General features: G+C 40.8%; 2 protein-coding genes across 2 annotated transcripts; both read right to left on the bottom strand.

The window, feature by feature from the left end:
* Positions 1-1,833: 1,833 nt before the first annotated feature.
* On the bottom strand, positions 1,834-18,014 carry LOC122038957 (2-C-methyl-D-erythritol 4-phosphate cytidylyltransferase, chloroplastic-like). The gene is made up of 11 exons (XM_042598939.1): positions 17,788-18,014; positions 17,648-17,724; positions 17,506-17,574; positions 16,385-16,520; positions 16,207-16,289; positions 15,658-15,735; positions 15,118-15,186; positions 14,930-14,998; positions 14,814-14,860; positions 2,202-2,292; positions 1,834-2,091 (listed from the first exon to the last, which is right to left on the bottom strand). Exons 1-11 carry the CDS (start codon positions 17,915-17,917, stop codon positions 2,023-2,025), a joined length of 918 nt encoding a protein of 305 aa, XP_042454873.1. The 5' UTR covers positions 17,918-18,014; the 3' UTR covers positions 1,834-2,022.
* Positions 18,015-19,636: 1,622 nt separating this feature from the next.
* Positions 19,637-21,308, bottom strand: LOC122013927 (agamous-like MADS-box protein AGL11). The gene is made up of 7 exons (XM_042570141.1): positions 21,124-21,308; positions 20,648-20,729; positions 20,495-20,559; positions 20,294-20,393; positions 20,088-20,129; positions 19,947-19,988; positions 19,637-19,843 (listed from the first exon to the last, which is right to left on the bottom strand). Exons 1-7 carry the CDS (start codon positions 21,303-21,305, stop codon positions 19,637-19,639), a joined length of 720 nt encoding a protein of 239 aa, XP_042426075.1. The 5' UTR covers positions 21,306-21,308.
* Between the last annotated feature and the right edge of the window lie 1,028 nt (positions 21,309-22,336).

The following is a 22,336-nucleotide window of genomic DNA, read 5'->3' on the forward strand; positions in this document are numbered from 1 at the left end:
GATTTTCTAGTGATTCAACCTTCCCTTGCCTTCCCTTATAAAATTTAAAATCCTGACTTTAGAAGACGAATTAACAACTGACGAGTCAACATCGTCTGTAGAAACTTCTGAAACATCAAGTTAGCAGCCGCCTGCTCTTTCATATTCAATGTACTACACTAATTATGTATTCATTCATCGGATGAAATTTTTGCCCAGTGGAAGGGTGTTAAATTATCATCTAGGTAAAAAACTTTTATACAATCAGAAATTTTCTTTTCCGTTTTCAAAAACATTAAATAATTTTTTTCCCACTTAATAACAACAGGTTCAGTTTGTCAGAGCTCAATATTATCGAGACCCCTATCTCTTTGACGTGGGACAAAAGCAAGCAGTCCGTGACCATGCACCACTGTCACCACAAACCTACAAAATAAAAAAAAAAAAAAAACGAAAAAAGAAAATAGAGTTTTATTTATTTATTTATTTGTTTTAATATCTGCAATTAATGGTTTTCATTGTTAATTCTCACCTCGCTATGAGTCTCGGCAACCCTTTTTGCATTTAATAGAGAAAACAAAAGCTGACTGATGACCTCTCTTGGCTGAATCCTAGTTTGGCTTGACATAGATTTGGGTCCAATATTTAACCCTTTCCTATCCTCCCCACCACTCATGCACCCATCATGCTTTTAGGTCTTGGCGTATGGTGGCCGGCTCGGGTCAGGTCGATCGTCCCGATCGATGAGCTTGGTTAAACTCGAATCGATTAGTCGAGTCGAGTAAGCGCGGCGCATTTACGATAACCGACTGAAATGAAAATTCAGCCTGATTTCTACCAAATCTGAGAGTGAGTGTGAGATATGCCAAACCCTGGCAGATGTCTCTGTTCTTTGTCACACCTAAAAGAGTTGTCCTTGTATGATCACTAGAATTTTAACTATGCACAGAATTATTTTGGCCAAATATTTAAAATGTTAAGAGACCAGATCGAAACAAATTCCTGACAGGTCAACTTACGTACTCTGCAACAGTGATTCCTGTCTCCAGGAACAATATTATTATTTAATTAATGCTATTTCTATTATATATGTTTGAAATATATATTCAAAACTTTGCAACTATATATGTATATATTTTGCCATATCAAACTTGTTAAATACATACGTGTATATTTAAAGAGGGATTAGTTACCTTTGGTCACTATCATCAATAATTCTAATTTGATTCTCAAGATGAGGCTCTCGACGCGGCGCACTCATCGGTTGTCGATGGACCACATGAATATTGTGAATTACATCGACATGATTGATATGTATATACGGGATTAGCTACTACTGTTGGTGAAAGAGATTATCATAAGAGTGAAGAGTAATCACATTCATAGTAATAATTAGTCTTGTGTTAGTAGACTACTATTTGCAATTAAATTACTTGGTGAATAATGAATTGAAGTGGATGTAGATGATTAATTGTAACCTGATGAGAAAGGCAAACATTCAATTCCTGCGGTGGAATGGTTTCACTTAATTCACGTATTATTGTTCTGTTTTATTTTTTTTTCTTTTAGAAAAAAAAGAATTGCTGATTTTATATTTATGTGTCAGCGGTCGAGTTGGTACACTCGCCGCCCATCTTAATTGAACCATCCATTCCATTGATGACTCATTAATTATCCGTGGTTTGATTGGACGAGCTGCTGGTGGGGCATCATCGACCGTTGACTTCCAGCTCAATACTGCCAGTCCAGTTGACCAGCAGACCTTGCTCATTATTATTTGCCGCGGTATAAAATAAATAAAAGTTATTATTATTATTTTTTGTTTGTCAATTTGTAGTAAAAAGAACAAACAAATGTAAACCCAGATCATCACAAGGCACGATCTTAATTATGTAATGAATAGGATACAATAAACTTGACGATTGATTGTTGTGTGGAATGTCCGGTCAACAACAAGCAATTTTAAACTGGTTTCTAGATTTTATTATTAAAAAACAATGAAATTTCAGGTCAAACAAAATTTGAATAACAATTTCCTTGTGATTACGCAGGCACTCCAGCTTCCATGTTCAGTATCCTCTCTGCCAGTAGAAGATCATCTGGGGTTGTAACCTGCACGAAGTACATAACAGAGCACTCTATTGTAAGTGCCTTAGGTTTGATAGTTAATGTTGTTGATTGTTCAGATACCTTGATGTTTCAAAAAAAGAAGAGGAAGATACCTTGATGTTTGTGTAAGAACCCTCAGTTATGTAGACAGGGTGCTTAAGATGTTCCACAATAGAGACATCATCAGTGACTTCAAGTCCATCTCTGATTCAGGGAATAGGTTGTACAGAAAAGTTGCTAATTAGAAAATATGTTAAATTGCTACAAAACTATGTTGATATTGTAAGAATTTTTTTAATATAATTTTCCTTTTTCAGACTCATTTAGGAGTGTTCACCATTTATGTGTTTAAGAAAAACTAGAGATTTATAAACTAACAAGAGGCTGCTGTATCAAAAAAAAGAAGAAAAAGTAGTGTTCAAAATTGGACTTGGTTGGCCGGTTCAACTAGTTGGATTATAACGGGTTAGTTAGACTGACAAAGATCAAGTCCAATTAAAATACAACAGAAACAAGTGACAAATCAATTTAACAGGGTCAAAATGCCATCAAGAATAGCCAACAGGGCAATGATTGAATAGATTTTATGTGTGTATGTGTGAGTGAGTGTATGGGTAATAAAGTAATTTTACGACAATGAGTGCATGATCATTTCTCTGGACCAACTTTGGTTCCTTGTTTTGTGAAGTTTGGCTTTTGGGTAGGTTTTGTTTCTGTAATTTTCTTAAGCAACTTGAATTGACCTCAGTCAGATCAATTCCAGATGGAAGTTGGGTGGCACTAGTCTAAAAGTACAACTTCAAAAAGCAACGTCTGGTTTGGGGTGTTTTTCCAACCTTCTATACCTATTAACTATGAGGTCTGTTGATACAGTCTGACCTGGATGTTGTTTTGATGTTGACACTGATTTAAGTTTCAATCAGATATTGAATTGACTCAGACAAATCAGGGTTGACTTGGTTGACCTGATTAATCTGATTGGGAAAAGTCCGAGCAAGGAGCTTGGCACGGGAGAAGTCCTGGTGAGTGAAGCCAGGCAATTGGAGAAGTCCTGGTGAGTGAAGCCAGGCAATTGGAGAAGTCCTGGTGAGTGAAGCCAGGCAATTGGAAAAGTCCTGGTGAGTGAAGCCAGGCAATTGGAAAGTCCTGGTGAGTGAAGCCAGGCAATTGGAAAGTCCTGGTGAGTGAAGCCAGGCAAGGGAAAATCCAGATGGATCAAGGGTGATCGGACATCTGGTGTTGGGAAGTCCAAGTATGGAAACTTGGCATGTATAGTCGGAGAAGAGCTCGGTAGCTCGGTCTCTGGACTGTCAGGATTAAGGGTAGCAAGCTTGGAAGCTTGCCTCTTAAATCATCAGACCGATCCAGTGGCACAAGTGGCACGGGTGATCGGTCGGCAGACCGATCCAGTGACACTAAGTGTGTCCTGATCGGTCTACGGACCGATCAGTAAACACTCAGTAGCATACTGTGTTGTTACTGATCGGTCCGCCGACCGATCAGTGAGAACTCAGTAGAATACTCAGTATGCTACTGTATCGATACTGACCGGTCTCGGGACCGGTCAGATTGATGCCTGATCGGTCCGGAGACCGATCAGGCTTGTGCGCGCGACACCTGATCGGTCTGAGGACCGATCAGGTTAGTTCCTGATCGGTCCGCAGACCGATCAGTAACGATCGAAAAAGAGATTTGAACGTATGGATCGGTCTGCAGACCGATCCATACTATAGTCTGTTTTGCATGCACTTTCTCTGATTCTTTCTGATTCAAAGTTGCTTTTGCCTAAATATTTCTAACCATCTGCTGCAAGATTTTGAGGTGCAGGTTACTGGTAATTTGCAATTGGTTGATTTCAAATTGAGCTTCATTAGTAGAGGATACCAGAGAGACTTTTGCTATGTTCCACTGTAAACCTGTTAAAGCAGCAAAATCGTGGCTGCGATCTGGCGGTGATCTGGCATCGATCAGCTCAACTCATGGTGATTGGGTGGAGCTCAGAGACACCAGTGAAGACCAGAATTCCATTGGTGTGAGCTCAGATGATCAGATGAGAAAGAAGCGTGATTGGCGATGCTATGGCTGGATGCAGAGATTTGCTGCAGTTTGGCAGGGATCCGTTGCGGGCGAAAGGCAGAGATGGCAGAGACATAAAAGGCTGGTTGAAGAGAGGGTTAACAAGAAGTTTCTTTGGGAAGAAAAAGAAAAACTCTCTGTCGATCGGTGAAAAAGCTTTGACGCTCGGGGCTGAGAAGCGGCTGTCTCGACTTGCTCTCTGTTTCACTGACCTTCGCGTGACTGTAAGCTTAATTTTCATTCTCCTAAGTCACCAAGCTCAGTAAGTCTTGTGCTATATTCTACATACCTGTTGAGATTTTGTTGAGAGGTCACTCCACCGAGAAGGAGAAAGTTCATAGCCGGGTGTTCACCGGGGTTGATCTACCGAAGATCGGCTTGTCCACCTTACGGACACCGAGGAGTAGGGGCAAGTTATCCCCGAACCTCGTAAACACTTGAGTCACTGTGATTTGCTTTGTTTCTTCTCTTATTCTTATTCTGTTCTTAACTTGTTTTCCGCTGCGCTAACCACTCGTGTGAGTTTTATCTTTAAGTTTTAGCTTTTGAAGAGGCTATTCACCCCCCTCTAGCCATCCAAGATCCTAACAAGTGGTATCAGAGCTTGGAGCTCTTCATCCGGCTTAACAACCTAAGAGCAAAGAGATGGCCATGAGGGAAGGTTTTAGCACAAATCGACCACCTTACTTTGAAGGGGCAGATTTCCAGTACTGGAAGGGACGCATGGAGTATTACCTAAAGACGGACATTGCCATGTGGTTCTCAGTCAAGGAAGGCTACACACCACCAAGAGATGAGGAAGGTAAGGAGCTCGAATCGTCAAGGTGGTCTACCGAACAACTCCGCAAAGCACAAGCCGATGCCAAGGCCATGGTCACCTTGCAATGTGGAATCGCCAAGGACCAACTAGTCAAGGTAGGTCCTTTTACTAGTGCAAGAGATCTATGGAACAAGCTCATTGAGCTTCAAGAAGGAACTCGGGACTCTCGAATTGCCAAGAGAGACTTGTTCCTCAACCAACTCCAGAACCTCACCATGAAGGAAAATGAGAATGTAAGTGAACTTCATGGTAGGTTTAAAGAGATCATTAACGGTCTCCATTCCATAGATGAACATGTAGAAAACCGCGATCTTGTAAGGTATGCACTTAAAGCTTTTCCTAGGAATGCCTTGTGGTCATCTATGGTAGATGCCTACAAGGTATCCAAGGATCTTTCAATTGTCAAGTTAGATGAATTTTTCTGTGAAATGGAATTACATGAACTTGCTAACAAAGGCCAAAAGGAGAAAGGTATTGCTCTTGTTGCAGGAGAAAGGAGCAAGGATGGGAGAAGGAAGAAGGAAAAGAAGAAAGAAAAGGAGATCTCCTCATCCACCTCTTCCTCCGAGTCCGATGACGAAGGCGAATCATCGTCATCAAGCGAAATGGCGAATTTCGTGAGGAGGATCATGAGAAGAAGCCGAAGATACAAAGGTAAACCTAATGATCCGAACATAGATAAATCTAACGTTACGTGCTATGAATGTAGTAAGAAAGGGCACTACCGAAGTGAGTGTCCTAAGCTCAAGAAGGAAGAACGAGCCAAGAAGAAGGAAGAACGAGCCAAGAAGAAAGAAGAAAGAAGCAAAAAGAAGAAGGCCCTTAAGGCCACTTGGGATGAGTCATCTTCAAGCTCATCCGAGGAAGAAGAGAAGAAGGAGAAGAGCACTCGCCATTTAGCACTCATGGCAAGGGAGGACTCCGGAAGCGATGGCAACTCAAGTGATGCTTCAAACGCGGCCTCATCATCCTCGGATGATGAAGAGGTAACCTCTTCTCATGTAGAAAAATGTTATAAGACTATTACTCATTTATCTACATTGCTTAAAAAGTCGAAAACAGAAAATAAATTGTTAAAAGAAGAAGTAGAAATGCTAAAGGCTCTTAGGGAAGATGAGGTTGATGACCTTCATCTAGAGCTTCTTGAAGATGAGAACAAGGCTTTGAAGAGTGAGGTTGAGAAGCTCAAGAAAATGCTTGAGAAATTCTCAACTAGCTCTAAGACATTAGACATGATCTTAAATGCCCAAAGGGCAGTCTACAACAAAGCCGGGATAGGTTATCAACCCAAAGAATCGAGTTTTATCTCATTAGTGTCTAGGACCCAATACCATAGATCAAATGATTCTAGGGTTCATGGAACTAGGAAGGGTATGACCAAAGCATGGGTTCCTAGGTCACTTCTTGTAGATGCATTAGGTCCCAAGATTTGGGTACCTAAAACATCTATCTTTCGTATCTTGTAGGCATTGATCGAGGGGGAGCACCTATCAACTTGGTTTGTTGATAGTGGATGCTCCAAGCACATGACCGGGGACAAATCTCTATTTGCTTCTCTTCAAAACAAAAGTAGAGGTAATGTGTCTTTTGGTAACAATGGTAGTCTTAAGGTAATAGGAGTTGGAGACATTCATATATCCGAATGCCTTCATATCAAGAATGTCCTTCTAGTCAAGGGAATGACTTTTAATCTCCTAAGTGTCACCAATTGTGTGATACGGGTTACACAATTGAATTTCATTCAAGTCAATGTTTGGTTAAAAACATTGACACACTTGACACAGTACTAGTAGGCACAAGGGTAGACAATATTTATCAAGTATCATTTAAAAGTGCTACTAATGCTTTGATTAAGTGTTTCATGTCAAAAGAAGAAGAGTCTTGGCTATGGCATAGAAGGTTGGCACATGTAAACATGAAGAACATCCGGAAGCTAGCAAACAAAGGATTAGTGCGAGGCTTACCAAGCATCAAATATCAAAAGAACAAACTATGTGATGCATGTCAAAAGGGTAAGCAAACAAAAGCGGTTCATAAAGGTAAAAGCATTGTAAGTACTTCTACTCCGTTAGACTTATTGCACATGGACCTATTTGATTGCAGTAGTGTAATATCTTTGAATGGAAGTAGATATTGTCTTGTGATTATTGATGATTTCACTAGATATACTTGGACCTTCTTTTTGAAACATAAGGACCAAACCATAGATATTTTCATTTCTTTTTGTAGAAGAACGGAAAATGAAAAATCAACCACAATTAAAACCATTAGGAGTGATCATGGTGGTGAATTCCAAAACCATAGGTTTTTAGAGTTTTGTCAAGAGAAGGGTTATAGACATGAGTTCTCTACTCCAAGGACCCCACAAAGAAATGGGGTTGTGGAGAGAAAGAACCGAGTCCCAAGAGGCTGCACGAAGCATGCTTCATGAGTACTCTTACGAGCTACTTATGGGCAAGCTGTGAGTACAACTTGCTATGTGCAAAATCGAGTCCTAATACACAGATTTTTAGGAAAGACCCCTCATGAACTTTGGTTTGGGAAACCACCTACAATTAAACATCTTAGGGTGTTTGGTTGTAAGGTGTTTATCTTGAACACAAAGGATCATCTTGGGAAGTTCACGGCTAAGGCTGATGAAGGGATACTGGTCGGGTATTCACTCACCAGCAAAGCCTATCGAGTCTACAACAGTAGGACTAAATTGATTGAAGAGTCCTCTGATGTAGCTTTTGAAGAAATCCCTAATTTAAATGATCAATCAAGGGATGTAGAACAAATTCAATTCGAACTTAGAAGGCGAAGTTTGAATGACCAAAACATCGAAAGAGTCGAAATTGACTCTGATAATGATGAGCAAGGACAACAAAGAACTCAGGTGGATCCATTGTCTGATATTGAGTCCTTGTCTGTGCCAAGTGAGACCACTCATGAGGCACCATCAGCACCAAGGCAGTCTAGGTTAGACACTAGTCACCCCCAAGACCAGATTGTGGGAGACATCCATCAAGGGGTTAGGACTAGGTCATTCTTTAGAAATGAGTCCAATGAGGTCGCCTTGATCTCAGAAATTGAACCTAGATTAATTGATGAGGCATTGCATGATCCTGAGTGGATCATAGCTATGCAAGACGAATTAGGTCAATTTGAAAGGAGCCAAGTATGGGACTTGGTTCCCAGACCTAAGAAGACCACCATTATTGGAACCAAATGGGTCTTCAAGAACAAATTGAACCAAAAGGGAGAGGTAGTTAGAAACAAGGCAAGACTTGTAGCCAAGGGCTATAGTCAAGTTGAAGGCCTTGATTATGATGAGACATATGCTCCAGTGGCCCGATTAGAGTCCATTCGCTTAATGCTAGCTTTTGCTGCACATAGAGGTTTCAAGCTCTATCAAATGGATGTAAAATCGGCCTTCTTAAATGGTCTCATTAAGGAAGAAGTTTATGTTGAACAACCACCGGGATTTGTGAATACCGAATCTCCAAATCACGTGTACAAGCTCAAGAAAGCACTTTATGGGCTTAAACAAGCACCACGAGCTTGGTACGAAAGGTTGTCAACATATCTACTAGAGAAGGGCTTTGTTAGAGGACAAATAGACCCAACACTATTTCTACGTAGAGATGGTGAAAATATTTTTGTAGCCCAAGTATATGTCGATGACATAATTTGTGGCTCAAACAACAAGGGCTATTTAAATGAGTTCATCACTCACATGGAGAGTGAGTTTGAGATGAGTCTAGTGGGAGAATTGACTTTCTTCCTTGGACTCGAAATCAAACAAACTAGAGATGGTATTTATGTCCATCAAGCAAAATACACTCAAGAGATGCTCAGAAAATTCAATATGAGTGACTCTAAGGAAGTGTCCACTCCAATGGCGACAAACACTCGCCTTGACAATGATGAGAGTGGAAAACCAGTTGATCTAACGCAATATAGAAGCATGATCGGTAGTCTTCTATATCTCACGGCCAGTAGACCCGATATACTTTTTGCTGTGGGCATGTGCGCTAGGTATCAAGTCTGTGCAAAGGAATCTCATTTAATTGCAGTTAAAAGAATTTTGAGATATCTTAAGGGCACAATAAGAGTAGGTCTTTGGTATCCTCGTACCGAGTCTTTTGACTTGATAGGTTACACCGATTCCGATTATGCTGGGTGCAAATTGGATCGGAAAAGTACGAGTGGGGGTTGCCAATTTTTAGGGTCATCTTTAGTTAGTTGGTCAAGTCGGAAGCAACATTGTGTTGCTCTCTCCACGACCGATGAATATATTGCCATGGGAGAGAGTGTATCGCAATTGTTGTGGATGATACACACCTTAGAGGATTATGGATTTTCTTACAAGGGTGTACAAGTGCTATGTGATAACATTAGCACGATTAACCTAACTAAAAATCCAGTCCATCATTCAAGGACAAAACACATTGAAGTGCGTCATCACTTCATTAGAGATCATGTAGCTAGGGGAGACATTGCACTCACATATGTTGAGTCAAAGTCAAACCTAGCTGATATTTTCACCAAACCCCTTCCGGAAAATGAATTTAGTCATTTAAGGAGGGAGTTGGGAATGTGTTTGGCTCCTTAGGTCATTAGAGTTTCACCATGATCAATAAGGACTATTAAGATGACAAGAGTAATTGGGACAAAAATTTGGGCAACTTGGGAACATCTCACATACACTATAAGGTTTAACAAAATGTTTTTGTTTGCTAGAAATGGGGTGAGATGCTAGGATCAACCAAATTATTCAAAATGTATCATGCATCCCTTGAATAATTAGGTTGAAGAGACATTAATTGAGTTTGGGGAACACCATTACACAATTCATGTGTATTTGGTTCCTAGATCTTACTCATACATTCCAACCAAGGAATCTTGGTTGGACTTTTGTCTAGAAATTGTCTAACATAGTTAATGTGTTTGGTTGATACTTTCTGCTTGATACATTTCATGACTTTGATTGATGTTAGGACAAGTTGATAAAGAAGTATTAGGAACTAAGACTTATTTTGACAAACTTGAAACTAATCATAGAGAGGACGAATTTTGGAATAGGTTATAGGTAGCCTATGTCAGTTTTGGGACTTTGCTTCACTACAGATTGTAGTTTCAGCAATTTCCTAAGTTTGTGGAGATTCACTGATTTTGAAGCTAAGAATCGAGAAGGTTTAAATTTTGAATTTCTAAGCCTTGAATGAGTTCAATTCTTGAGAGCAAATCATTAGGAATTATCCATCTGATATCACTAACTATAATCTATGGGCTTCTAGGATCCTAGGAAGTTGTTGGAACAAAATTTAGGACTTTTGATACGAGTTTCAGATATCAGAAGTCTGAAGTATCAGACACTGATCGGTCGCTGGACCGGTCAGGAGACTCCCTGATCGGTCCACAGTCCGGTCAGGGGCTCTCTTGCGACAATCATATCTGAACGGTCTGCAGACCGTTCAGATATCGAACAGAGAGTTTGCGGACCGATCAGGAGGTTTCCTGATCGGTCTGCCGACCGATCAGGAAATTTCGATAGGTTCTGTTCGCGTTTTGAACGGTCCCGGGACCGATCTGAAGGATGCCTGATCGGTCCAGGGACCGATCCGCTATCTCCGATCCAAGGATCTGATCGTTCAATCCTTCTCCTGATCGGACGGCCGTCCGATCGGGTTGGTCACCTACCCTCTTAAAACCTCCCATTCTTTGGCGTCTCACGCGAACCCTACCTCTCCGCTTCTCTCGTTTCTTCTTCCCAGCGCCGGCCGACCCTCGTTTCTTTCTCCGACGAACGAAGTAATGCCTCCAAGGTAACTTCCTCTTCCCATTCTATTCATCCTGAGCATTTTTTTTTTTTAATTTAGTTCTCACTGCATTTGCGTTTTTGGGTCGGTACTCATCTGTTGTGGTCTTGTGCTCCCATGTGTACCCCGGTCATGTCCCATTTCCCATCCTTAGGAAGAAATCTACAGGGGAGGGTACCTCTAAGTCGGATAAGTCCAAATCTAAGGTTCCTACCTCTTCCCGACCTCAACCATCCAGTTCGGGGAGATTCCCGAACCAACAGTTTGAGAAAAACTTTAAGGACAGGACTTTCAAATTACTCCCTTGTCGATCTGTTGATAAGAAGTTCATGCAGGAATCTTGTCCCTCTATTTTAGAAACCATTGCCTACTACAAGCTCGATTCTTTGGTTTTTCTAGAAAGGGACATCAACTTCGATCTTGTATCTGAATTCTATAACAACCTTCATCCGACTCCTGATGGTAGTTATAGAACAAGAGTGGCTAAGCAAAACATTGATCTCGACATAATTGCCTTCTTTGGGTATTTAGGTTGTCGTTTGTGTTCGGGGACGGTGTTCTCCATCTATCCTGTTTTGCCTGAACCCGTACCTCATCCTCTTAATGTCTCTTCTGACTCAATCTATGAGTACTTCTTTGGTCATCCGAGACTGGATGGTTTAGATGAGTTAGATGACGACTTTCCTACATTTGCAGCCCTTAGACTTTCTGCTCCTGACTACATTCTTTTCAAAATTGTCACACAATGTCTTCTACCTATCACCTCTAAACCGTTGGCAGAAATTCGACCATATCACTGTCTGATGCTTTATGGGTTACGTCGACGTCTAGATTTTGATATTATGTCGAGTGTCTATATGTCTATCATTTCCCATAGCGAACCGAGCGGCGACAACATCTATATGCCTTTTGGGCATATAATTACTGATTGGCTCGAGTCCATGGGTATTGACGTCTCTAGGGGGAGGATAGTGAAGATGGTCAGGCAGGATTGTCGACTTGGGAAACGTGCGTTTTCCAAGTCCGGAATCCTAAGTCAGGATGGGACGGTTAGGTGGAAGGATGGGAGGGCACTGGGTGAGCTACCACTTCCACGACAGGTTGCTCGTCCTCCTGCTGCTGCATATGGCGAGGAGGATCCAGATCTGCGCTGGCAGATCGCTGAGCTGGAGAGCCGGTTTGACCGCCACGAGGAGATGGTGGCTGCAGAGTTCGATGGCCTGCGCCTCCAGATTGATCAGCGCTTCGATACTCTACAGAGACAGCAGTTGGCGACACATCAGGCATTTCTAGGATGGATGGCCAGCCACCCACCACCTCAGCCTTCTACAGACGATCCATCTTCAGGCAGCGGCGTACCCCCTCAGGGATTCTCTTATCCTGTTGCTGATGACACTGCTCCTCATGATGAGGATGCGAGTTGATTTTGATTATGTGATTGATTGTTGATTGTGCTACTTTGTTCTAGATACGATGTTGATTGCCTGTCCTGGATGGTTGCTATTTTAGACATTATGTTTATTTTCATGCGTTTTGTACTCCTATGATATCTTTTTCATGCTATGTATATGACATTGCTTGAGTTCTATCATATCTTACTTCTTTTTGTGGATTATGATATGGGTTTAAGGGGGAGGTGTTTGTCAGTCCTCATATTTTTTTTTTTTTATATATACCTTTTCGGTGTTTGACAAAGGGGGAGAGAGTATTTGAAGTTTAGAGACGAATTGTAAACTCAATATGAAAAAGGGGGAGAAAATATTTGAGATATATCCGTCTTAGGGGGAGGGTCCCGATTTCCCTAAAATTATGGATATGAAAGCATTTCTGATCTAAACTTAAATCGTGTTGTCAAACAACAAAAAGGGGAGATTGTTGATACAGTCTGACCTGGATGTTGTTTTGATGTTGACACTGATTTAAGTTTCAATCAGATATTGAATTGACTCAGACAAATCAGGGTTGACTTGGTTGACCTGATTAATCTGATTGGGAAAAGTCCGAGCAAGGAGCTTGGCACGGGAGAAGTCCTGGTGAGTGAAGCCAGTTGGAGAAGGCCTGGTGAGTGAAGCCAGGCAATTGGAGAAGTCCTGGTGAGTGAAGCCAGGCAATTGGAGAAGTCCTGGTGAGTGAAGCCAGGCAATTGGAAAAGTCCTGGTGAGTGAAGCCAGGCAATTGGAAAGTCCTGGTGAGTGAAGCCAGGCAATTGGAAAGTCCTGGTGAGTGAAGCCAGGCAATTGGAAAGTCCTGGTGAGTGAAGCCAGACAAGGAAAATCCTGGTGAGTGAAGCCAGGTGTTGGAAAGTCCAAGTATGGAAACTTGGCATGTATAGTCGGAGAAGAGCTCGGTAGCTCGGTCTCTGGACCGTCAGATTAAGGGTAGCAAGCTTGGAAGCTTGCCTCTTAAATCACAACCTTGGATCGGTCGACCGATCCAGTGGCACAAGTGGCACGGGTGATCGGTCGGCGGACCGATCCAAGAGAAGAGAAGTCTGATCGGTCTACGGACCGATCGGTCAACCTAGCATATCAGTGAGTCACTGATCGGTCCGCCGACCGATCGGTGAGAACTCGATGAGAATACTCGATATGCATCAGGTTCGTCTTGGACGCCGGGACGAGTGATCTGATCGGTCCGGAGACCGATCGGCGACTACTGATCTGATCGGTCCGAGGACCGATCAGGTTAATTCTGATCGGTCCGCACCGATCGAACGATCGAAAAGAGATTTGAGCGTATGGATCGGCGGACCGATCCATACTATAGTCTGTTTTGCATGCACTTTCTCTGATTCTTTCTGATTCAAAGTTGCTTTTGCCTAAATATTTCTAACCATCTGCTGCAAGATTTTGAGGTGCAGGTTACTGGTAATTTGCAATTGGTTGATTTCAAATTGAGCTTCATTAGTAGAGGATACCAGAGAGACTTTTGCTATGTTCCACTGTAAACCTGTTAAAGCAGCAAAATCGTGGCTGCGATCTGGCGGTGATCTGGCATCGATCAGCTCAACTCATGGTGATTGGGTGGAGCTCAGAGACACCAGTGAAGACCAGAATTCCATTGGTGTGAGCTCAGATGATCAGATGAGAAAGAAGCGTGATTGGCGATGCTATGGCTGGATGCAGAGATTTGCTGCAGTTTGGCAGGGATCCGTTGCGGGCGAAAGGCAGAGATGGCAGAGACATAAAAGGCTGGTTGAAGAGAGGGTTAACAAGAAGTTTCTTTGGGAAGAAAAAGAAAAACTCTCTGTCGATCGGTGAAAAAGCTTTGACGCTCGGGGCTGAGAAGCGGCTGTCTCGACTTGCTCTCTGTTTCACTGACCTTCGCGTGACTGTAAGCTTAATTTTCATTCTCCTAAGTCACCAAGCTCAGTAAGTCTTGTGCTATATTCTACATACCTGTTGAGATTTTGTTGAGAGGTCACTCCACCGAGAAGGAGAAAGTTCATAGCCGGGTGTTCACCGGGGTTGATCTACCGAAGATCGGCTTGTCCACCTTACGGACACCGAGGAGTAGGGGCAAGTTATCCCCGAACCTCGTAAACACTTGAGTCACTGTGATTTGCTTTGTTTCTTCTCTTATTCTTATTCTGTTCTTAACTTGTTTTCCGCTGCGCTAACCACTCGTGTGAGTTTTATCTTTAAGTTTTAGCTTTTGAAGAGGCTATTCACCCCCCTCTAGCCATCCAAGATCCTAACAAGGTCAAGCTAATATGGATTATGGACATTGATCAAAACCAATCAGCCAAATTAGGAATGTAAAAGAGGCTGGTCCAGCTCTAAAACAATCAGCAACAGCAATCATTTGATAGAAAGTCATGAATTAATGTACTTAATTCCACTTTGTTGATAGGAATTATTCTGCTTACAGAAACATTTATTTATTTCTGAATTCCACTGCGTGTTTTTTGACAAGATTTATTAAACATATTTCAGCAGCATTTACTTATTTCCCACTTTTTTTTTCCCATTTTGTTTTATACTTCAACTGTCTAAGAGATGTGCATCAATACCAAATTAGTGTACCTGTTAACCAGCTCAAAGCCAGCTCTGAACAAATCAGGCTTGATAACCTACAAAAAGCAATATATAGATTTTCAAAATATTATTGTGATTGCACTCGTATGCATTTCCCAAGCTACCTGTGGAGTTTGCATTTCCCAGAGAGTTTTCCTATCGAGTGTTTTCACCACAAAGGAGTCATTGTCTGCCTGTAAAAAACACATCAAAATTATTGCAAAGTCCAAATCTGATCTCATTGCACGCACTCAACATTTAAGAATCTTCTTTTCTCAAAAGAGAAGTTCACAATAATAATAATCTTATGTACCTCTTTAATTGTAGCTTTTACAGGAACACCTAGAACAGCTGCACCATTCGTCCAAGCATCTTGCATGACCTATCATTTGAACAAGTATATGGAGTTAGTTTTATTCCTAAGGCATAGGATAGATTGCCTTTCTGAATAACCATAATTTCTAGAAAACAAATGAAGTAAAAGAGGTTGCAGTTCTGTCAAGCTACAGTGAGTATAGAAAAATATTTAACAAGCACACTTGGGCTCAAGATTAGATACAACATGAGGTGGGAGGAGTTTTTTCCCAAGGGCATGCGCCCACTGGGAATTGATCCCTGCCTCCTTGTAGCAAATATGTCATCCTCTAGTCAACTAGGTGAGGACAGTTATATAAATCCCTACTTGTTTAAATGACTGTGTATATTATTGCTATATCATTTGTAGTTAGAAAACCAGATTCTATGTATTCCATCATTGAAATGCTAAATCTCTATTTCACTCACCGCATTCAAACTGGCTATACAACTCAAATGGTAATTAGCACATTAAGCCATCAAAGAAGAAAATTCAAACCTTCGTGACATCTTTAGGAGTAATCAAAGGTCTAGCTGAATCATGAACACACACAAGTTCTGAGCTTCCATCGATTTCCTGCAACCACAAAAGTACTTTGAAAATGGACATATGATCTCTTCAGTGCTCTCGCAGCATCTAAAATTACAGGTCAGAATATTGCCATAATGAAGTTGTAGAATGAGCACACAACTTTCTTCAGGTTAATCATTAAAAAATGAGAGATAAAAGTTATTCTGCATAATCATATGAGACTTGTTTGAAGGGAGTCATTAGGAGTCTAGGACATGTTCAGTTATAAGGTAAAACATGAAGATTGACTTTCTAACCAAGAGATAACCAATTTCTATATTGAAAGACAATGATGGAAAAGAACAGCTCGGCATCTAGCTCTATGAAGTCATGTATTTGAAGTATGAATATGAACTTCAGCGCCTTGCACTAGAGAGATATGATATGATAATGTGATTGCAAGCTCTGTAGGCTGCTACTTTTCTTAAACGCAAATGAGGGTAAATAGAAATAAAATACAAGATTGATGTTCCATACCTGAAAACCATTGAAGACAGAATCTTGTCTCTCCTTGCCTGGAAGGGCAAACTTAATACCTACCCTTATGTCTTTGCTAGCATCTACAAAATGAAATAATGTTGCCTGGCATTACTACTCATGATCAGCATCTAAGTCTTAGTATGAAACTAGAAAACTTGAACAAAGGTTTTCAAACCTTCAAATACATCTCTGTAGGACGGATCACACACAACTACAATTTCTTTCACTTCACTCATTTGAGAGAAAGTAAAGAAACTGTATAAGGCAATTGGTTGTCCTAAGAGTGGAAGGTATTGCTTTGGCATGCTTGCCTGGGTATAAATAAAAACTTGAGTTTATACAAGATTAACCAAACAAACATATAGAAATTTCTCTGAAAAATATAGTAAATCAACATAGTTGAACTTGAATCACTCTACCACTTGAATCCCAAAATGGTCATAACTCTGTTTAACCCATCAAAACATATAACTAAAGCAAATGCAAGTCTATGAGTAGAATGTGAAGGCATAAACATTAGCAAATTTGCAAAAAGATCACTAAGGCAATGTACATGAAATGATTTTCAGAGATTCCAGACTCATAGATAAACCCCAGAATTAAGGATGTCTATAGCTGGCAAGTATGGAAAGGGTAGAAGCAATACAATAATTAAATTTATATGATCTCATGAGTTAACTAAGTTTGTCCAAGCAACACAATAGTAAAATGACTAAAATCATTTACTTGATCTCATGAGTTAACTGATTTTAGGTTGTCCTGATTTTTTTTTTATTTTTTGCCGCAAAATGGGCAAAAAGAAAAAAAAAGGTGCATTTAGTGTCACAGTAGTAGGATCAGACGTTGGTCAAGTGGCAATTGTGCCAATGCATTTACAAAGATAGCGACTAAGCTCTTTACTGTAGGAAATTAGTTATGTTTGCAAAGCATTTCCTCCTATCAATTGAAGTAAAGATCACTATGAACCATTGGAACCAACAAATATTTTGTTTTTTCAAATATGCTTCTAGTAAACATTCTAATAACTGTAAAAACTATAGTCAACGTATACACTTGAGAACCTTGATGTGGCCACACGAGTCTCTCGTGTGTAAGCTGGTGCATATTTCACAAGACTTATTTTGATCGTGAAGGAAACAACAACACGATTTAGTGCAGATGAATGGCCATAACTATGCAGTCATTTGCAAGGAAGCAGTACAAGAATATAGTAAAAATAACCGAACAGTTTAAGATGAATCATAAACATAAGCCCATCGCCATAAGGAAGAGCAACATGTGCTGAAGAAAATTTACCCCCATCCTCTTCCCTTTTCCACCAGCCAAAAGAACCACCGAGACGCTCTTCTCTTTCACCACTTCACGCTAACAACAGAAATCACTAAAGTTAAGACACCATAAGAAACAAGACAAAGACGGGGAACTCAATTTAACTCACAGCGGCTGTTCCTTCACCCTGAACAATGCAACTGATCCGGCTGCACTTCCATCCCCTGTTGAACCCGATCTCGACGCCTGAAGCGGAAGTGGGAAATAAGCAAAAAAGAAAGACCTTTTCACAAACTAGAAGAGTCTTGCCTTGGATGCGACGCCGGACGGACCGCGAGGGCATCGGAATCGACGGGAACAGGGGGGAGGAATTCGACTTCGAGGACGAAGGGAGGCTGGGGAGGCGGTGCGAGAGGGAGATGTCGAATCGAAGCGCCATTTCTCTGGGTTCGAATGCTCCTCCTCGATTGAATTGGGAAGCAGCAGCAGCAGCAGCAGCACGGAGGTTGAATTAGGAAGACGAGAGCTTTTAGCAGCAAGCAGCTTATCTCGGAAGCAAATATCGGCCGTCCATTCGAGTTGATTTTTTATTCGTGGCCGTTGACTGGTTGCAGTGTGATGGAGCCGGCGCTCGACGGCGTGGAAGACCGGGAATTAGTTGTTTGACCCAACAAAGAAGCGAAATATTTAATTTTACCCCTCAAAATATCAGTAATTTGTTTTTTCATTTTCCATCTAACAAAACAATTAGAGCTTGTTAATATTAAACGACTCCATTCAATGTTAGCTGTTCTTCTAGGAGGGTTTCACACATTCTAAAGAGAATAAATCATGGAAGATTATTCAATCTTAATCGAGCACCCTTCCTAAATAGAGGATATGAGATAATTTAAAAGTAGTTGATCCTGTCTAGAATCTGAGTTGGATGAGATGCCGCTAATGTTGATAGAGGAGAAACTATGATGCTGCGATCATGCGGGCCTCGGCGAACAGACCCCCACATGATCTTGAAGGACTACTGGGCCTGAGCCGACGGTACTAGAACTATGCGCACACTCAGATGACGAGCACACAGAATGTTAGAGACTAAGAACCTGAGAAAAAGTCCCCGGAGCAGACCCTCCAACGTTCAAGTCAGGTACTTTTCCCCCAGAAGAACAGTATACGAAGGAAGAAGAAAAGTAGACAAGTGTGCGAGTGAACGTACCTGCGTAAGGGAGAGGACATTCTTTTTATATGACAGTGCGTATCTTTTGGAGACCGACCTCTGTCAGAGGGTATTGGGTGTCAGGACTTGTCGGGTGGTGGAGGACACGTGACCTTCTCTTATAGACCGGAGGAAGGTTCTGCTTATAGGTGACTCCAACCGCTGGAATATTCCCTGACATGCAACAGGTATTCTCTGACAGGTGGCGGTTACGATTCCTTGACTTGTTGTCGTGTAGTGCTTACTATCCTGTTCGAGTGTGGTCGAGGCCACTCTGGCTGGTCCGCTACGTGTTGATGAACAAGCTGGATGGATTGGGGTGCGATTGGAGTCTCTCTCTGCCAACTTTTGTGATTTGGGTCCGACCGAGAGTGACAAGTCTATTAACGCGAGTTAACTTGAGAAAACTCGACCAGTAAAGTCAGGTCACGTCCCCTTGACTCCTGACCGTTAGACCTCGCCTTGGTTTTATATGTCGGATGGCCCAGTGATCCTTCCCCGTATATTAACTGTCACGTCCCCCTGACTTCTGACTGTCACATCTCCTTGACTTTTTATTGTCACGTCCCCTTGACTTTTGATTGTCACACCCCCTTAACTTTTGACTGTCACAACCTCTTGACTTCTAACTGCAACGGCCCCTTGACTTCTGCTGACCTGATCCTACCATCATGCACTGTATCAATAATATTTATATATGCCGAGAATCGAATCATGCCTCTCTGTTGGCAAGTCTTACCCGAGTACTAACTCGGCTACATCCGTGAGGACAACTCCACTCAATTCTAAACACAGTATAGTAAATCTTAGATATGTAAATAAGTGCAGAAACCACCTATTTACTTTAAATACTTGAAATATAGGGCTTCAGTTTCACAAATATAGCCTTGAAGAATCACACAGTGCTCAGTTATATATAGCAATAGTTTTTCAGAAACCAGACATGCTTAACTACATCAACTCCTTTGCAGCAGCAGAAGTATCCTTCATCACATAACCAAGTTGGAGGGCAGTTTGATCTTGATGACCAGAGCAGTGAGGGGCTCCCTCCATCATGCTGACATGGTAGTAGTTCCTCGAGTCATAAGCCGTCACAAGAGTGGCGAATTCAGGCCCGGTCGATGCGATAACTTCTTGTGCTCTCTCTGTGTCTGCTACCTGAGAACTCCAAAGGGGATCATCAATGGTGGCAAGAGAGAGTGGCACACTAGTGCTTAGCTTTTCAGAGTTAGAATATTATATGCAATTGTTTGATGTTTACCTTTGTTCTTAAGTAGACATTGTGATTTTGAAGCTCTACTTCCTGCATATGTATACTCAAGTAAATTAAAGAAGGAAAATTAACAATAAAGTATGATTAACATTCAACTCTTGGAAGATTGAATATGTTTGAGAAATTTACCCTTTTCTGCATGTGCTCTATCTCTGCAAACAACAGCTCATGCTGAGAAGGATAATTGAAACTGTTAAGTAACATCATGAGGTACTAGTGAATGAATTTTGAATTTTAATAGTGAATTAGGATATCTATTATACATTTGTTAAATCTTCCTCCCAAACAATAGGATCGATCAAAAATGTCGTCAAAGATCTGAAGTGTAAGTGTACCTTCTTTGATCTGATCCTTGTGATGCCTCTCTCAAGTCTGTTCTCCAGTTGTTTGAGCTCTTTTGCACTGAGTGAGCTCAAGGATTCACCCATCAAGTGCCTGCAAGCAACGTAGGGCCTTATGTTTTTTTCTTTTAATTTACAAGTTAATGACCTAGTGATTAGGAGGAAAACACATAACAAAGTTGGAGAATTCAGTACTTGTTGGCAATTTGCAACATCTGTATCTGATGGCGTAACTTTGCAGATTCTTGCTGAAAGTATTGCTGCAACATAAAATTGCACATGAGATCTTCAGTTTAGTCCTTAGTTTCGTAAGAAAAAGGCGATCGAGAATGATATATAGTTACTTGCCTGTGAGTTAGTGTCAATGGTGCAGCTTGAGTTTGAAGTGTTGGCACATGCCTTCTTGTACTTGTCTATTGTTGATCTGATGCTAAGTATCAGGAGTTCAAAAGTAGGATTAGAGAATTACAATCTAATTACTGCGGCAAGCTAGTAAAACAATAATGTGCAAAAGGCAAAGAGGAAGGAGAGAAAGAAACCCTAATTAAAATTAAACTGCAAGCTAGCTACTAAATGAATTAATCTTTTCATGATTTTAGTATTCTTTTATATCGAAGCAAATAACTCCGCCCATGATAACCGGTCATGGCCGGTCCCAAGCCCGGATAAAAGAGGAGGGTTGCGTTAGGTTGCCAGCCAACGTCAAACTATGACAAATATTCAATGAACGAATCCATTAAATCATTATATCGAAGCAATTTTGGTGGTATATCCATCAAGCAAAAGTGATTGATCTTCTTGAATTAGAAAACTGAATGAAGAACCTGTTATTGGAGTATTCATAGAGTCGGCCACGGCTAGAGAAAACAATGAGCGAGACCTCAGCGTCACACAGCACAGACAATTCATATGCTTTCTTGAGCAACCCATTTCGTCGCTTGCAGAAGGTGACTTGACGGCTCGTGCTGTTCTCGATTCGCTTGATCTCTATCTTTCCTCTCCCCATGCTCGATTCCCTTCAATTCACCAAATAATTAGGGTTTCTGATAGAACATGATCAAATTATATTGTAGCTTTTTAGGCTTAATTAAGCTGCATATTGAGATCATAGCTTCATGATGGACAGAAAAATCAAGTTATTATTATTATTATTATTATTTTCAGCACAATATTTCAAGAAAACTTGATAAAGAACTAACAGACAAATTGAAGACTTCATAAGAAACCATGAAAGATGCCTGTTCCCCCCCTTAAAAAATATATAGAGAAGAAGAATTAAATCGAACTAATTATAAGAACCAAAAATTCAAGGAAAATCTAATTCTAGAACATAGAGGTGACTCAAGATCTAGCTATTCACTTAACAAGAAGTATATTGGCCGAGCTACCTTTTCTATATCAGAGAGAGAGAAGAACTACAGAGAAAGTTAGAAATGGAAAAAGAAGAAGAAAAGAAAAAAGAAAAAAGAAAACTGATGGTAGCATGCATTACCAGAGGCAAAGAAGATGTTGCGAAAGATGGATGAGGAGGAGAATTAAATTGCGAGCAGGAGAACGAGGGGAAGGAAAAAGAGAAGGAAATGGGCACTGCATGGATTGAGCATCGGATCGAGTGTCTTTCCTCTTAAGGAAACAGGGTCCTTCCTGTTCCCGCCTGTCCTTGTGAGACATCTGCTCCGACCGTGTGGTAGCAAATCTAAGCGTAGATTCTGAGAAAATTAAATATAGCCTTTTTAGATCGGTAAATATTTAAATTATCGTAAAATTCTTAATACTAAACTTATATTTTAGAATCATATATATTTGTAATAAAATCGTGTAATACAATGCTTTGAACTTCCACGTCAAGCAACTTAATTAATTAATTAACTAATCTCATTTTTTATTGGCATGAGGTTCATACACCCACACAAAGCATTTCCTATTGAGAATCAAATCTTAATTTTATGCAAAATTAATTACTTCAATTGTTTAGAGATATTGTTGCTTGGAATTTTTCCCAGCACGCAATTACATTCTCTAAATTAATCCTTTATT

Source organism: Zingiber officinale, chromosome 1A (genome assembly GCF_018446385.1).
Source record: "Zingiber officinale cultivar Zhangliang chromosome 1A, Zo_v1.1, whole genome shotgun sequence".
Lineage (NCBI taxonomy): Eukaryota > Viridiplantae > Streptophyta > Magnoliopsida > Zingiberales > Zingiberaceae > Zingiber > Zingiber officinale.

What these genes read in the sequence shown, in the direction of transcription:
- LOC122038957 (XM_042598939.1), bottom strand. Translation starts at nt 17,917, where the DNA reads ATGGCGCTTCGATTCGACATCTCCCTCTCGCACCGCCTCCCCAGCCTC. An exon ending in CTGTCTTCAATGGTTTTCAG is followed by an intron (nt 15,736 to 16,206) that starts GTATGGAACATC and finishes TTGTGGTTGCAG; the next exon opens with GAAATCGATGGAAGCTCAGA. An exon ending in CTCCTAAAGATGTCACGAAG is followed by an intron (nt 15,187 to 15,657) that starts GTTTGAATTTTC and finishes TTCAAATGATAG; the next exon opens with GTCATGCAAGATGCTTGGAC.
- LOC122013927 (XM_042570141.1), bottom strand. Translation starts at nt 21,305, where the DNA reads ATGGGGAGAGGAAAGATAGAGATCAAGCGAATCGAGAACAGCACGAGC. An exon ending in TATGAATACTCCAATAACAG is followed by an intron (nt 20,730 to 21,123) that starts GTTCTTCATTCA and finishes CCTGATACTTAG; the next exon opens with CATCAGATCAACAATAGACA. An exon ending in ATGTCTACTTAAGAACAAAG is followed by an intron (nt 19,844 to 19,946) that starts GTAAACATCAAA and finishes TGGAGTTCTCAG; the next exon opens with GTAGCAGACACAGAGAGAGC.